General features: G+C 44.9%; 1 protein-coding gene across 2 annotated transcripts in view; it reads left to right on the forward strand.

The window, feature by feature from the left end:
* LOC306929480 (zinc finger protein ubi-d4-like) overlaps positions 1 to 12,384 on the forward strand; it is a 14,486-nt gene extending 2,102 nt beyond the window's left edge. The window contains exons 2-12 of one of the 2 annotated variants that reach the window (XM_079510021.1): positions 1,243 to 1,388; positions 2,455 to 2,565; positions 4,755 to 4,918; positions 7,269 to 7,361; positions 8,077 to 8,161; positions 8,615 to 8,659; positions 9,101 to 9,322; positions 10,142 to 10,267; positions 10,452 to 10,564; positions 10,702 to 10,783; positions 11,334 to 12,384. In XM_079510021.1, coding sequence (XP_079366147.1) covers positions 1,243 to 1,388; positions 2,455 to 2,565; positions 4,755 to 4,918; positions 7,269 to 7,361; positions 8,077 to 8,161; positions 8,615 to 8,659; positions 9,101 to 9,322; positions 10,142 to 10,267; positions 10,452 to 10,564; positions 10,702 to 10,783; positions 11,334 to 11,413 — 1,267 coding nt within the window. In that variant the 3' untranslated portion in view covers positions 11,414 to 12,384. The remainder of the gene's footprint in view (positions 1 to 1,242; positions 1,389 to 2,454; positions 2,566 to 4,754; positions 4,919 to 7,268; positions 7,362 to 8,076; positions 8,162 to 8,614; positions 8,660 to 9,100; positions 9,323 to 10,141; positions 10,268 to 10,451; positions 10,565 to 10,701; positions 10,784 to 11,333) is intronic. The other variant, XM_079510022.1, reaches the window with a different exon arrangement.
* Positions 12,385 to 16,886: the final 4,502 nt, after the last annotated feature.

The following is a 16,886-nucleotide window of genomic DNA, read 5'->3' on the forward strand; positions in this document are numbered from 1 at the left end:
TAAGGGTTGCCCACCTGCCCCTGGCAGCTAAATAAAACACTAAGGGTTTCCCACCTGCCCCCTGGCAGCTAAATAAAACACTTAGGGTTGCCCACCTGCCCCTGGGAGCTAAATAAAACACTAAGGGTTGCCCACCTGCCCCTGGCAGCTAAATAAAACACTAAGGGTTGCCCACCTGCCCCTGGCAGCTAAATAAAACACTAAGGGTTGCCCACCTGCCCCTGGCAGCTAAATAAAACACTAAGGGTTGCCCACCTGCCCCTGGCAGCTAAATAAAACACTACAGGTTGCCTACCTGCCCCCTGGCAGCTAAATAAAACACTAAGGGTTGCCCACCTGCCCCTGGCAGCTAAATAAAACACTAAGGGTTGCCCACCTGCCCCTGGCAGCTAAATAAAACACTAAGGGTTGCCCACCTGCCCCTGGCAGCTAAATAAAACACTACGGGTTGCCCACCTGGTTGAAATTCTACCTAGCATTTTATAATGGACTACTTGTTCCTCTGAGACCTTAGTGTCGACCTCACAGTTGATTTAGTCGACTAACTGAGACCTTAGTGTCCTCACAGTTGATTTAGTCGACTAACTGAGACCTTAGTGTCCTCACAGCTGATTTAGTCTCTCTGGTCTCAGAGAGAGGTTTATAGATGTATTGTATATATTTACAGGTATATTGTATATATATTTATATATATGTATATATATATATATATATATATTTCTAGGTATAAAGAGGCCATGGAGCAGTGTTTTATAGATGTATTGTATATATATATATATATGTGTGTATATATATATATATATATATATATATATATATATATATAGGTATAAAGAGGCCATGGAGCAGTGCCAGCGCTACAACTCCCGCCTGGTCTCAGAGAGAGGTTTATAGATGTATTGTATATATATTTACAGGTATATTGTATATATATTTATATATATGTATATATATATATATATATATATATATATATATATATATATATTTCTAGGTATAAAGAGGCCATGGAGCAGTGTTTTATAGATGTATTGTATATATATATATATATATATGTGTGTATATATATATATATATATATATATATATATATATATATATAGGTATAAAGAGGCCATGGAGCAGTGCCAGCGCTACAACTCCTGCCTGGTCTCAGAGAGAGGTTTATAGATGTATTGTATACATATTTACAGGTATATTGTATATATATTTATAGGTATATATGTATATATATATTTCTAGGTATAAAGAGGCCATGGAACAGTGCCAGCGCTACAACTCCCGCCTGGTCTCAGAGCGTCGGGTCCGGCTGCCCTTCCTGGACTCCCAGACGGGCGTGGCTCAGAACAACTGTTACATCTGGATGGAGAAGAGACACCGAGCACCAGGTCAGAGGTCACACAGAGGTCACACAGAGGTCACACAGGTCAATCCCAGTAGATGCAGTTATTAACTACCTAAGAGTCTTTAGAAGCATGGATATTTTAGAGGTCACCGGGAGGTTAAAGGTCACCGGTCAACTTCAAAACCGCTCTCAAAGGGCTGCAATTCAAAACTGGCCCCCGTAAAATCTGAATCCCCCCCACCTCTTTTTTCCCCTCACTGTATATGTTTCTTTTCCTTTTTTACCTCCTTTATGATGAATTCCTGTTCTGTTCTTTGACTATATAGAAGTGTCTATTTGTACGTCTCTAAATGTTTTGATGAATTGAACAAGGTGGACCCTCTTGTAAACAAGTGTAATTCTTAATTGGGTCGTCCACTCACAGTTAACAGTCTTTGTATTGAGTTTGTGCTTGAAATGTACTGTAATTCTGCAAACTGTTAATAAATATTTCAATCAATCAATCAAACCGGGAGGTGCTATTGAGCCACTAAACACAGTCTCTTTCAGCATGGGCACCCTTGAGCCGACAGCCGCGGACAAACCAAAAACTGTCTAAACTAAGTACTGCAGAAGAAGCTGTGTTTTACGTCATTTCCGAGTTTTTAGACAGCTGGTGGATGGAAAAGAAGCTCCACCTCCGCGGCGGACTGCCACAGCTTCTTCTGTCCGCGGCTGTCGGCTCAAGTGTGCCCATGCCCTACGTTCTTCCACCTGCGATCTGAGCTGGAATTCTCATTAAAAGGACATTATATGTTTATCAAAAAATAGAACGCTAAATTACACGTTAAAGGCGTCGTTGGTGTTGCGGGATATCATTTAAACCACGTTAATTCAATTCAAATTCGACACACGCGTCCCCCTGGAGTGCTGTTCTGACATCACAACACTCCATATTTGGGCATGCCTGACACATAACTCCATATATGGGCATTTAAGGGACACAGACATATGGGTGGAACGGGGACTGGAAGTTACCATTGTGTGGAGATGATGATGATGATGATGATGATGATGATGATGACGATGATGATGATGACGAGGATGATGACGATGATGTCATCATGTAGGCGTGGCTCCGGGGCAGCTGTACACCTACCCGTCCCGCAGGTGGCGTAAGAAACGGCGAGCGCACCGACCTCCAGACGACCCCAGACTCACCTTCCCCCCGCTCAAACCAGGTACGACCTCCGACCATAACCCTCAAACCAAGTACGACCTCCGACCCTAACCCTCAAACCAGGTACGACCTCCGACCCTAACCCTCAAACCAAGTACGACCTCCGACCTCCGACCCTAACCCTCAAACCAGGTACGACCCCCGACCCTAACCCTCAAACCAGGTACAACCTCCGACCCTAACCCTCAAACCAGGTACGACCTCCGACCCTAACCATCCAACCAGGTACGACCTCCAACCCTAACCCTCCAGACGACCCCTGACCTCCGACCCTAACCCTCCAGACCAGTGTTTCCCAACCTTTTTTCTGCCAGGGCACACTTTTCATAGCCAAAAAATCCCAGGGCACACCTAGCTATACGGGGGGGGGGGGGGGGGTTGTATATATGTATATACATATATACATATATGTATATACATATATATGTATATATATATATATATATATATACATACACACACTTTTTACACACACACACCACCACCACACAGCTGCTACAATGTATTTTAAACCAGAACAACATTTGTTCTCATATACACAAGATGGCAAGTTTTATATATATATTTAACAAAAAATATTTTTAATATTTATATATTTTATTTCCTGACCTACCAATGCGAATACAATTGCTAATAGGCCTATCTCACAGCCCGCTTTCCACGCCCACTTCCGGTAAATAGTGGTGTCTTTAACATGAGCATTTACACGTTTTTTTCTCTGGAGAATCTAAGTAAATTTTCTAATGTAAAAATGTGACAGACCAATATTATTATGAAGCAAACAAGATGGTAAATCAGGTCGAACAGATAGAACAAACCTTACCTTGAGAAAACAAAAGTTGTAGACTTCTTAAATTATCTCTGTTAACATGTAGCGTCTATGGAGTGACGTCACGCTATCACCACTAACCCCGAAAGGGGGCGTATTTAGGGGGGCAGGGAAATTCTGTGAGATAGGCTTATTGCTTTCATCACGTCACGCATGATCAACAAAGTTTGAGTATGTGCAGTGCACACACAGAAAGTCACTTTCTGACTTTGTCTGTGTTGTGTGTGTGCCCGTGTCGGTCGCAGTCTGGACACGCTGATGTTTGTAAACGGCAGTCCCTAAAGTTTCCATGAAGTTCACTTGAAAGTTACGTTTGAGAAACGTATGACAACAGCAAACGTTATTATGAAACATGAAGGACCTGGCACCTGGCTACTCTGCTTCTCTCTTGTGTCGTCTCACTCGTCTCGTCTGCCTTTACTTCTCGACATGCAGTGGACTGAGTGAAGTTGAGCTGTATGTAGCTCCGCCCTGGCGATTTGTAAGCCCATCACTGCCGCTTTTGCAACACAGTGTGGGCTTGTAGGTCAGCTTAAAAGAGCAAAAAGCAGGCTTAGGTATTGCAGTGTTTTTTTTATACAGTACGTGCCAGGAGAGTAGGTGATGCCCCCATGTAAACAAAGCCATACATTAGCATTGCTATGGCCGAGGGTCGTTAGACTGGTGGGGATGGACAACAACAACCGCAGGCAGCCCAGTATTGCTATCGGGGGAGGGTCGGCCGTCAGGGTTACTTTTCTTCCTGGAATTAAAAACGTCTGGGTTTCCGAGGCTACTTTTGTTCAAATCAAACGGCACACCTGGCCATTTCAAACGGCACACTAAAGTGCCGCGGCACACAGGTTGGGAATCACTGCTCCAGACGACCTCTGACCTCCGACCCTTTTGTTGTTTTTGTGGGATAAAAAATTGTGGGATAAAAAATATATTTAAAAAAAAGAAAGGAGATCTCATGAGGTCTGAATATAGATCTGGAACAATTTTTTCCATTAATTGTGCAGCACTGTCTTGTTTGTGTTTTTATGTTGGTAGAAGTGGATCTAGCACTACACAAAGTGTTTTCTGATTGGTAGAAGTGGATCTATTGTTGAACAAGGTGTTTTCTGATTGGTAGACAACGGATCTGGGGCTGAACAAGGTGTTCTCTGATTGGTAGAAGGGGATCTGGGGCTGAACAAGGTGTTTTCTGATTGGTAGACGGGGATCTATTGTTGAACAAGGTGTTTTCTGATTGGTAGACAACGGATCTGGGGCTGAACAAGGTGTTCTCTGATTGGTAGAAGGGGATCTGGGCTGAACAAGTTGTTTTCTGATTGGTAGACGGGGATCTATTGTTGAACAAGGTGTGTTCTGATTGGTAGACGGGGATCTGGGGCTGAAGAAAGACGCGTCATCGTCTGCGGACGGCAGCAGCCTGGAGGCGTTGCTGAAAGGAGACTCAGTGGAGCTCAGAGCCACCGATGAAGACTCCAACACCAGCACAGACTGCACTGGAGCCGGGAGCACCGCACCACGGATCAGAAAGGTACTGTAGAGCACCGCATCATGGATCAGAAAGGTACTGTAGAGCACCGCACCACGGATCAGAAAGGTACTGTAGAGCACCGCATCATGGATCAGAAAGGTACTGTAGAGCACCGCATCATGGATCAGAAAGGTACTGTAGAGCACCGCACCACGGATCAGAAAGGTACTGTAGAGCACCGCATCATGGATCAGAAAGGTACTGTAGAGCAGTGTTTCCCAACCAAAAAAATCCCAGGGCACACCTAGATGCGCGGGGGGGGGGGGGGGTGATATACTTTTATACTGTGTGTGCATGTATGTATAAATATAAATATATATACTGTGTGTGTGTGTGTGTGTGTGTGTAAATGTATATATATATTTACACACACACACACACACACAGGTGCTACAATGTATTTGTATTACAAATATTTTGTTCTGGTTAAACCAGAACAAAATATTTGCTCTCATACACAAGATGGCTAGTTTTATATATTTAACAAATATATTTTTAACATTCATATATTTTATTTCCTGACCTACCAATGCGAACACAAATGCTTCCATCACGTCACGCATGATCAACAACGTTTGAGTGCATGCAGTGCACACACAGAAAGTTAAGAACGTCTTCACTGCTAGTGTCTGTGACACGCTGAATCACACGTGTTTGTTCACCGCAGCCAGGCAAGAAATACTTCTCCCTAAAGTTTCCATAAAGTTCACTTGAAAGTTATGTTTGAGAAACTTATATAATTATGAATTTACGGTATGACAACAGCGAACGTGAAACATGAAAGACCTGGCGCGGCTACTCTGCTTCTCTCTCCTCTTTACTGTTGTGAATGTCGTCTCGTCTGCCGTTACTGTTATGCAGTAGCTCTGCCCCGGCGATTTGTAAGCTCACCACAGCCGCTTTTGCAACACAATGTGGGCTTGTAGGTCAGCTTAAAAGATCGACACCAGCAAAAGCAGGCTCCACATCATCAACTCACAACACGTTTTGTACCTTTGCAACTGCCCGTGTGAACGCACTGAAAGCCTTGTGACGCGAGGTTGGGAATGCACAGAGGCAAGCGGTGATTTTGATACAGTACGTGCCAGGCGTGATCTCCTCATGTAAACAAAGCCATACATTAGCATTTCTATGGCCGAGGGTCGTTAGACTGGTGGGGATGGGCAACAACAACGATGCAACAACGGACCGTATGGCAGCCCACTGAGCGCCCTGCAGTATAGTATTGCTGTCTGGGGAGGCTGGGTACCGAGGCTATATTTCTGTTCAAATCAAACGGCACACCTGGCCATTTCAAACGGCACACTAAAGTGCCGCGGCACACAGGTTGGGAATCACTGCTGTAGAGCACCGCATTATGGATCAGAAAGGTACTGTAGAGCACCGCATCATGGATCAGAAAGATACTGTAGAGCACCGCGTCATGGATCAGAAAGGTACTGTAGAGCACCGCGTCATGGATCAGAAAGGTACTGTAGAGCCCTGTATCACTGATCAGAAAGGTACTGTAGAGCACCGCATCATGGATCAGAAAGGTACTGTAGAGCACCGCATCATGGATCAGAAAGGTAGAGCCCCGCATCATGGATCAGAAAGGTACTGTAGAGCACCGCATCATGGATCAGAAAGGTAGAGCCCCGCATCACTGATCAGAAAGGTACTGTAGAGCACCGCATCATGGATCAGAAAGGTAGAGCACCGCATCATGGATCAGAAAGGTAGAGCACCGCATCATGGATCAGAAAGGTAGAGCACCGCATCATGGATCAGAAAGGTAGAGCCCCGCATCACGGATCAGAAAGGTAGAGCACCGCATCATGGATCAGAAAGGTAGAGCCCCGCATCACGGATCAGAAAGGTAGAGCCCCGCATCACGGATCAGAAAGGTAGAGCCCCGCATCACGGATCAGAAAGGTAGAGCACCGCATCATGGAAAGGTCAGAAAGGTATTGAGAGCCCCGCCCCCTCTGCACTGTAGTCCCCTCCCACTCCTATAGCCCCGCCCCCTCTGCACTGTAGTTCCCTCCCACTCATCTAGCCCCGCCCCCTCTGCACTGTAGTTCCCTCCCACTCGTCTAGCCCCGCCCCATCTGCACTGTAGTTCCCTCCCACTCATCTAGCCCCGCCCCCTCTGCACTGTAGTTACTCCCACTCATCTAGCCCCGCCCCCTCTGCACTGTAGTTCCCTCCCACTCCTAGACCAGGAAATGTGTCTCGTTCTCCCAGGCTTTCACATTTTAGCCGAATGCGAACGAAAATAAAACCCTGGGTACCGAGGCTACATCAAAATAAAAGCCTTGGTGCTGTGTGTGTGTGTATGTGTGTATGTGTGCGTGCGTGCGTCTTACAGAAGGTGGAACCTGTCCAGGACTTCCTCCATGATGAGGATGATGAAGACTATGATGAAGATCCTCCAAAGAGAAGAGGCAAAGGAAAGGGAAAGGTACACATTTAACCTTTGACCTTTAACCTATAACCTTTGACCTTTACCCAGAGCCATCTAATAGAAGTGTTACGACATTGAGGGGGCAGAAACCGAGCCCTGTTCATGCAGCCTGAACTGAGACAAGCTGGAGTTGGAAATACATTGTTTTCAACAAGGGCGGCGCAAATAAGAGCTGTTTTTAAGGCATGTGTCTGTGTGCAACATGACAACTGTTTTAAAGATGGAGTGCCATGATTTTTTTCCACCCTAAAACATGATCATCAGGTCTTATTGTTATATAAGGAGGTATCATTTTTTCAAATATTTTTCAAAATGTTGTTTTTATGTGGACACGCCCACCAGTTCATTAAAGATGGAGTGCCACAATGTTTGTATTTTTCCAGTTTTTCATGTCTATGAGGTGACAGTACTTCATTAGACACCCTGGAGTCGTTTTTATATTAACTTTGTATTTAGGGTTTCTTCCTGGAGGCAGGGGGCGGAGTCAACAGAAATCATGTAGTTTGATTGATTTGTCGTATCGTTCCAGGGCCGAGGAGACAGAGTCAACAGAAATCATGTAGTTTGATTGGTTTGTCGTATCGTTCCAGGGCCGAGGAGACGGAGTCAACAGAAATCATGTAGTTTGATTGGTTTGTCGTATCGTTCCAGGGCCGAGGAGGCGGAGTCAACAGAAATCATGTAGTTTGATTGGTTTGTCGTATCGTTCCAGGGCCGAGGGGGCGGAGTCGGCAGAAGTCGGAAGAAAGCGGATTCGTCGGCTCTGGAAGACCGAGACAAACCCTACGCCTGTGACAGTGAGTCTACAAGGGGCGGGGCTTAAACTTTCCGTCATCCCTTTACGGGGAGGGGTTTAACTGTCTGTCATCCCTTTAGGGGCGGTGCTTAAACTGTCGGTCATCCCTTTAGGGGCTTAAACTGTCTGTCATCCCTTTAGGGGCGGGGCTTAAACTGTCCGTCATCCTTTAGGGGCGGGGTTTTACTGTCTTCATCCTTTTAACCACTTGAACTTTGACACTTTGACACTGTTTTCTATTTTCTGTGTCTCTGTCTGTCTGTCTGTCTGTCTGTCTGTCTGTCTCTCACTCTCTCTCTCTCTCTCTCTCTCTCTCTCTCTCTCTGCCTCTCTCTCTCTCTCTCTCTCTCTCTCTCTCTCTCTCTCTGCCTCTCTCTCTGCCTCTCTCTCTCTCTCTGTCTCTCTGCCTCTCTCTCTCTCTCTCTCTCTCTCTCTCTCTCTCTCTCTCTTCCAGACTCTTTAAAACAAAAGGGTCATATTTCCAAACCTTCTGAAAGAGGTATATTTCTACCTTTCTCTTTTCCTCTATAGGTGTGTGTGTGTGTGTGCGTGCGCGCCATGCGTGAGCCATGCATGTGTGCATGCATGCTTATATTACTACACTTTATCCAGCCTCAGTCTTATTTAGCAAAGAGTAAAATGTCATTCAGATAAGATAATGGTAAATGGGTTAGGGTTAGGGTCAGATAATGGTGAATGGTGCATTCATATAGCGCCGGCGTCAGTTTGCGCAAAGCTTTAGTTTTTATGTGTTTTTCTGTATTTTTGGCGTCGGTGTGTAGTTCTACTGGTAGTTGTAGTTCTACTGGTAGTTGTAGTTCTACTGGTAGATGTAGTTCTACTGGTAGTTGTAGTTCTACTGGTAGCTGCAGTTCTACTGGTAGTTGTAGTTCTACTGGTAGTTTTCATACATGTTGTATTTGGGTGTTTTTGGCGTCAGTTTGCGGGAAGCGCTACAAGAACCGACCCGGCCTCAGCTACCACTATGCCCACTCCCACCTCGGAGGCCCGCCTCCCCCGAAGGAAGGACACGCCCACTCCCACCTCGGAGGCCCGCCTCCCCCGAAGGACGGACACTCCCACCTCGGTGGCGCGGAAGAGGAGGAGGAGGAGGAGGAGGAGGAGCCCGCCGCGCCCCCCCCGGCGGCTGACCAACCGAAACGTACGTAGATCTCCGAACACATCTCGAGCTTAAGAGGGCACTTTTAGACAAAAATAGCGAAAATAGCTGATCTACAAGCTCTCAACACGTCGCGCTGCGATGCGTTGAGAGCTTGTAGATCTGCTATTCTCGGGGCGCAAACCCAGCACTCTTTATCTAGTGGAGATGCAGGTGTAACAACATGGATTTAAAAACACATTTGTTCAATGCAAAATACTGTGTTCAAGTTCAGGAGACTTCGGGAAAAAAAAGGAATTCTCCTGAATGCTGCCTTCCTTCCAGCATGGAATGGAGAGGAGAGGAGAGGAGAGGAGTAAAAGGGCAGTTGTTTTACAGACGGGTAAAAGGGCAGTTGTTTTACAGACGGGGTAAAAGGGCAGTTGTTTTACAGATGGGTAAAAGGGCAGTTGTTTTACAGACGGAGTAAAAGGGCAGTTGTTTTACAGACGGGTAAAAGGGCAGTTGTTTTACAAACGGGTAAAAGGGCAGTTGTTTTACAGACGGGTAAAAGGGCATGGGCTGAGGCCCCCTTTGATGTCTATGTGTGCACGTCCCAGATGGTCTCTCTCTCTCTCTCTCTGGTATGTAATGTATTGTCTATGTCTCTCTCCCAGGGAGAGGCCCAGATGGTCTGGCTCTTTCTCTGGTATGTAATGTATTATCTATGTCTCTCTCCCAGGGAGAGGCCCAGATGGTCTCTCTCTCTCTCTCTCTCTCTGGTATGTAATGTATTGTCTATGTCTCTCTCCCAGGGAGAGGCCCAGATGGTCTCTCTCTCTCTCTCTGGTATGTAATGTATTGTCTATGTCTCTCTCCCAGGGAGAGGCCCAGATGGTCTGGCTCTTCCTAACAGATACTGTGACTTCTGTCTGGGAGACTCTGACAACAACCTGAAGACCGGCCAATCAGAGCAGCTGGTGTCCTGCTCCGACTGTGGGCGATCAGGTAGGCAATCCCCTGAGTAGGCAATGCCTCAATACCATGTAGGCAATCCCCTGAGTAGGCAATGCCTCATTACCATGTAGAATATACCTCATTAACATGTAGGCAATGCCTTAGTGTCAATACCTATTTTGGTTGAATATCATTGCTTCTGGTTCACTACTGTGCTCTTGTGCGCCCTCTGCAGGTCACCCGTCGTGTCTGCAGTTCACTCCAGTGATGATGGCTGCAGTGAAGACTTACCGATGGCAATGCATCGAATGTAAATGTTGTAACATCTGTGGAACCTCCGAGAATGATGTAAGTTATAATAATAATAATAATAGTATAACAGTAATAACAGTGAAGACTTATACCCATATTTTGTAGGATCAGCTGCTGTTCTGTGACTCTTATTTTGTAGGATCAGCTGCTGTTCTGTGACTCTTATTTTGTAGGATCAGCTGCTGTTCTGTGACGACTGCGACCGAGGCTATCACATGTACTGTCTGACTCCGCCCATGGCCACGCCCCCAGAGGGTGAGATTAGCATTTTATTTGAACCTTCAGTTAACCCAAATTTCAAAAAAATCTTCTAAATCCTCCAGTTTTCTGAAATAAATATTTCCACGATTTTTCAAAAATAGCAGACCTACGAGCTTGTAGATCTGCTATTTTTCAATAGCTAAATTATAACATAATGTTTAAAACACCAAAATGGGTTAAGCCATTTAGACCTGACACCAGATTCTACAAATGTCTTCTAAATCCTGAAAAACATCATGTCTCTATATCAGTGGTTCTCAACCTTTTCCACGTCAAGGACCCCCAGAATGATCTGTAATGTGGCCGCCGACCCCCATCTGAAAAAAGCTGTGAAAGAATATATATTCAAAGATTTGCGCCACATTTTCACGCTTTAAAATAAATAGCTCATAGCACGGTGTTCTTATATTATCATCACTTTACCAAAATGCAGCTCAATGTGTTCTTATATTATTGTGTGTGTGTGTGTGTGAGTGCGTGTGTGTGTGTGTGTGTGTGTGTGCGCGTGCGTGCGTGCGTGCGTGCGTGCGTGCGTGTGTAACAGGGAGTTGGAGCTGCCATCTCTGTCTGGATCTTCTGAAAGACAAGGCGTCGATCTACCAGCAACACAACGCATCCTCCTGACCAAATATGGTCATCTGTCTGCCACGCCCCCAGCAGGGAGAGAGAGAGAGAGAGAGGAGAGAGAGAGAGAGAGAGACACAGAGACAGAGACAGAGACAGACAGACAGACAGACAGACAGACAGACAGACAGACAGACAGACAGACAGACAGACAGAGAGTAACACTGTCAAAGAAAACATTTATATTTATATATGTAGTATAATAGTATATACAATAATATAGTGAATTATGTAAAAGTTGGAGAGAGATGATTGGTTAGGAGTTTTAGCCCCTCCTACAGTATATGCCCAGCTTCGAGATGATTGGTTAGGAGTTTTAGCCCCTCCTACATCGAGGCTCTGTGTAAAACACAAACATTGAAGACAAAAGTGAAGACGCAAAATGTTGATTGGCCCGAAATACATGATGTAAGATGATAAGAGCGCCCCTCACTTCACACGGGTGTGATTTCTTTTAAATTATTATTATTATTATTATTGGTCCAAATATAATGGTCATCAAGAATTCAGTAGCATTTGACAGTGGTGTAAAACAGTGGTTCCCAAAGTGGAGTCCGGGGACCCCCAGGGGTCCTTGAGGGAGTTCCAGGGGGTCCCCAGCTAAATGATAGTTAGGAACCAAATGGACCCTTATGGGTCTGTAACTCTGAGAGTGTACAAATGGAACCAAATGGACCCTAATGGTTCCATTTGGTTCCATTTCTACACTCAGAGTTAAATTGACATTGATTTTACAATATAAATTGGGGGTCCCAGAGATAGAAATGCCATTAAATGGGGGTCCGTAGACTAATGCATGTCAAACTGGGGGTCCTTGAAATTAAAATGCTTGAGAATCACTGCTAGAGCCGTGAATGGGGGTCCCTGGCATGAAAAGGTTTGGGAACCACTGGTGTTGAAAGTACTCAAATGTTTTAACTTCAATAAAAGTATCAATATTTCCAGGTAGAAATACTCTTGTTACGTAAAAGTAAAAAAGTCCAGAATAAAAACCTACTTGAGTAAAAGTACAAAAGTATTTATTGGTGTACTTAAAGTACCAGAAGTAGAAAGTATACTCATTATGCAGAATGTTATTTTTTTTTCCAAATGTATAAAATGTCTAAAGATCTTTATAAATTAGCAGAACTCCTACATAGACTTCTATTGGTCACTTCATGGGGCTTCAGTCCAATGGCGGCTCTCCTACATAGACTTATATTGGTCACTTCATGGGGCTTCAGTACAATGGAGGCAAATGTTAACAAATTAAAAATCTACATATATACATACACAGTGCATATGCTCACAGCCTGTAGAGGCAGTTTCGCCAATGTCTCCAAATCATGGAAGAGAACCTACAGTATAAGAGCTCTGCACAGGGTTGGTTAACAACCTGATGACACAGTTGTCAGACTCCTCTAGTCGACACATGAATTTGTACATTAGGTTTCTTAGAAGGGCTTGACAGGTAGGCACCCCCAAGTTCACAAACAGCTGACTGGCACTGTGCCATCTTGGTACCCTCACTAGTAATCGTAATGCATCATTATATGCAACCTTTAGTTTATGCATGCTACTCACCTTGTAGTTACTCCCCTGGTGAGCAGTATACAACGGTGTACAGAAAGCTTTAAACAGTGATACCTTGACATCTGAAGAGCAATTATGAAATTTCCTCATTAAAATGTTTGCCTGGGCATACAGTTTGCACCTTTGTCTATGAATGTCTTTATCATCTGTGAGGTCATCAGAGATATAGTGCCCGAGGTAGAGATGTGACGTTCGTGAACGAGTCGGATCATTTGAACGGCTCTTTGAAAGGAACGATGGGATCCGGTTCACAGTAGGGAGCCGTTCCTTTTTAGAGGAGGAGGGGGGCAGTCCCCCCCCAGGCACTGGGGGGGGGACACTGGGCACTGGGGAGACACTGGGGAGGCACTGGGGAGTGGGGAGTCACTAGGGAGGCCCTGGGCAGATATTGGGGAGGCACTGGGGGGACACTGGGCAGACAGTTTTTTTTTTTTGCCCCCCCCCCCCCCCCCCCCCCCCCCATCGGGAACGTCGTTCAAAAGAGCCAGTCTTTTGAACGACTCTTTGCAAGGAACGGATCCCAGAGATCCGGCTCCCTTCAAAGAGCCATAAATCCCATCTCTAGCCCGAGGTACTTAATCTCACTGCAGACAAGGAGAATGTTATCACTGAGAATAAAATTAGGAAAAACTGCCTTTTTATCCTCTTTACTTCGCACAACTGCTACTCTTCTTGGCATTGTACTTAATATTAAAGTCAATACCATACTGGGAACAAATCCTCAAAAGCTGCTGTACGGGGAAATTATAACAAAATCGTCCGCGTACATAAGATGGTTCACAACAGTATTACCGATAACACAGCCAGTTTTACAGAGGTTCAGGTTACTAGATAGATCATCCATGTACAGATTAAATAAAAAAGAAGATAAAATCCCCCCCTGTCTGACCCCCCAACATTTTTTTAGCAAAAGGCCGATGCACACCTCAAGGCTATTGACGGGTGCGTAGGGCAATAAAGTATACTTAAAAGGGTATCTTTGAAAAACAAAGAAGGGTCCCGCACACAGACAATGAAGGTCCTGATGAAGGTCGAATAGACCGAAACGTTGAATAAAGAGCAACATTTCTGGCAAGTTTTCTGACAGTGTGCGGGACCCATTCCCAACATGAAATGGTTCCGATGCAGTATTGCCCCACTTCACCTGCATCAGCTGATGTGCATACCAAAAGGCTAAAATCCTGATAATTTACTTGGGTACCCCTCTTTGGCACATTTTATCAAATAACTATACACATATCTGTTACATGTTTTCTTTTAAAACCAAACTGGTTGTCAGCTGTGGTTATATACTTTTCCAGTCTGTTCAACAGGATCTTCTCCAGCACTTTGGACAGTATGCTAGCTAAAGCAATAGGTCTGTAGTTATCCATATTATTAATTTTCCCAGCTTTATCTTTTATGACAGGTATGAGCAGCACAGATAACATGGAATCTGGTAAAACACCATGGTACAGGAACCCAGTAAGACAGAGCAATAAGAGGGGAAAGTTTAAGACTGGCATATTTTAAATGTTCAGCTGAGATGTGATCCGGGCCGCATGATTTATTATTTTCTAGACTCAATATCATATTTTATACACCCTCAGATCTAACTACCAGGTTCTAATGTTGGAGGGGACAATGAGGTAAGGTCCTGATGTTGGAGGGGACAATGAGGTAGGCATGCTCTGTATTCCTCAGATTATATGGTGAGCTAAAGGGATGCAGATACTGTTTTAAATATTCAGGGTAGTTAAAATGAATGCATTTGAAGATGAATAAGAGCCAATGATCTTAAATCCCTTTATTTTAGATAGTTTTGTAGTAATAGTACAACATAAACATTACAGAGACTTTAGTTGTCATATGTTGCACACATGCCTAAAATAGCTCTTATTTGCGCCGCCCTCATTGAAAACAATGTATTTCCAACTCCAGCTTGTCTCAGTTTAGGCTGCATGAACAGCGCTCGGTTTCTGCCCCTCAATGTCGAAACTCTTCTATTAGATGGTTCTGGCCGTAATGAACCCAGTAGTGAACTACAAGTCCCAGTTCTGAGAATGTAGGCCTAATGAACCCAGTAGTGAACTACAAGTCCCAGTTCTGACATGTAGGCCTAATGAACCCAGTAGTGAACTACAATTCCCAGTTCTGACATGTAGGCCTAATGAACCCAGTAGTGAACTACAAGTCCCAGTTCTGACATGTAGGCCTAATCAAGGATAGTCTAAGAAGGATGAGACGCGAAGACCGTACGGGCGACGCCATGTTGCTTTGGAAGGAAAGAAACATGCGCAATGGGCTATATGCAGCCAACACTTCCGCGTTCAGCTTCCTTGGTCTCAACTGCGCATGTTTCTTTCCTTCCAAAGCAACATGGCGTCGCCCGTACGGTCTTCGCGTCTCATCCTTCTTAGACTGTCCTTGGGCCTAATGAACCCAGTAGTGAACTACAAGTCCCAGTTCTGACATGTAGGCCTAATGAACCCAGTAGTGAACTACAAGTCCCAGTTCTGACATGTAGACCTAATGAACCCAGTAGTGAACTACAAGTCCCAGTTCTGACATGTAGGCCTAATGAACCCAGTAGTGAACTACAAGTCCTAGTTCTGACATGTAGGCCTAATGAACCCAGTAGTGAACTACAAGTCCCAGTTCTGACATGTAGACCTAATGAACCCAGTATTGAACTACAACTAAGTCCCAGTTGGGGTGAACAGGATAGTTTAAATGGGAAGGTGAAGTGATAACCCTGGGAGGGAAGAGGATGATCTTTACATATTATTAATTAATTTACATTAAAACATGTAGGCCTATTAATTCTGTCGGTGGACTTCACCTACTGTAGTGTGTGTGTGTGTGTGTGTGTGTGTGTGTGTGTGTGTGTGTGTGTGTGTGTGTGTGTGTGTGTGTGTGTGTGTGCGTTCGTGCGTGTGTGTGTGCGTGCGTGCGTGCATGTGTGGACATTGGTTGGGTCTTTTTTTTAACCCTGCAGGGTCAAGCTTTCTGTCTGTTTTATTTTATTCTACACAAATGTTGTCCTTTTTTCCCCCGCAGGAAAAATAAAACATTTAATGGGCACTTATTTGGTGATGTTTTATTTTATTAAGAGTAAAGTGTGTGTTAATGTTTCACTAATATTGCTCTGGAGAGGGAAGTCCCAACTGAAGATCTATCCTATGCTGCCACCTTGTGGTCACTGTATGACCTGCATACTTGCCGCTTGGTCAGTTGGTCCATTGATCGATTGATTTATTAACAGTTTGCAGAATTACAGTAGCCTACATTTCGAGCACAACTCTCTCAAATACAAAAAACTGTTTACTGTGAGTGGACGACCCAATAAAGCATTACACTTGTTTACAAGAGGGTCCACCTTGTTCTATTCATCAAAACATTTAGAGTTCCTTTCATATTGCTCTGCCCTTATATTAGTCAGCCTCAGAGAGAAGCTCAGGTTTTTCATGTGTCTATCTCGTTAACTGTACTGTATAATCAGAGAGTGTTAGAGGGGCAGGGGCTGAAATCCCGTAAGAGGGCACTTTTGGACATAAATAACGAAAAATAGCAGTTCTATTGGAGATGCAGGTGTAACGACATGGATTTAGAAACACATTTGTTCAACACAAAATGCTGCGTTCTGTTAAAGCTGAACTTGTGGCTCAGTTACAGACCCATAAGGGTCCATTTGGTTCCTAACTATCTATCATTTAGCTGGGGAGGGGGACCCCCTGGTCCGCGGACCCCCCTGAAACTCCCAACTCCCTCAGGGACCCCTGGAGCAGAGCCATGTCTTTTCTAAGGCTCTGCCCTGGAGCACCCTCAGGGAACCGCGGGGGTCCGCGGACCCCCTGGAACTCCCTCAGTGACCCACAGGGGTCCGTGAGGGAGTCTCAGGGGGGTCCGGGTCCCTGAGCGG

The sequence above is a fragment of the Electrona antarctica genome (genome assembly GCF_951216825.1).
Source record: "Electrona antarctica genome assembly, chromosome: 9".
NCBI lineage: Eukaryota > Metazoa > Chordata > Actinopteri > Myctophiformes > Myctophidae > Electrona > Electrona antarctica.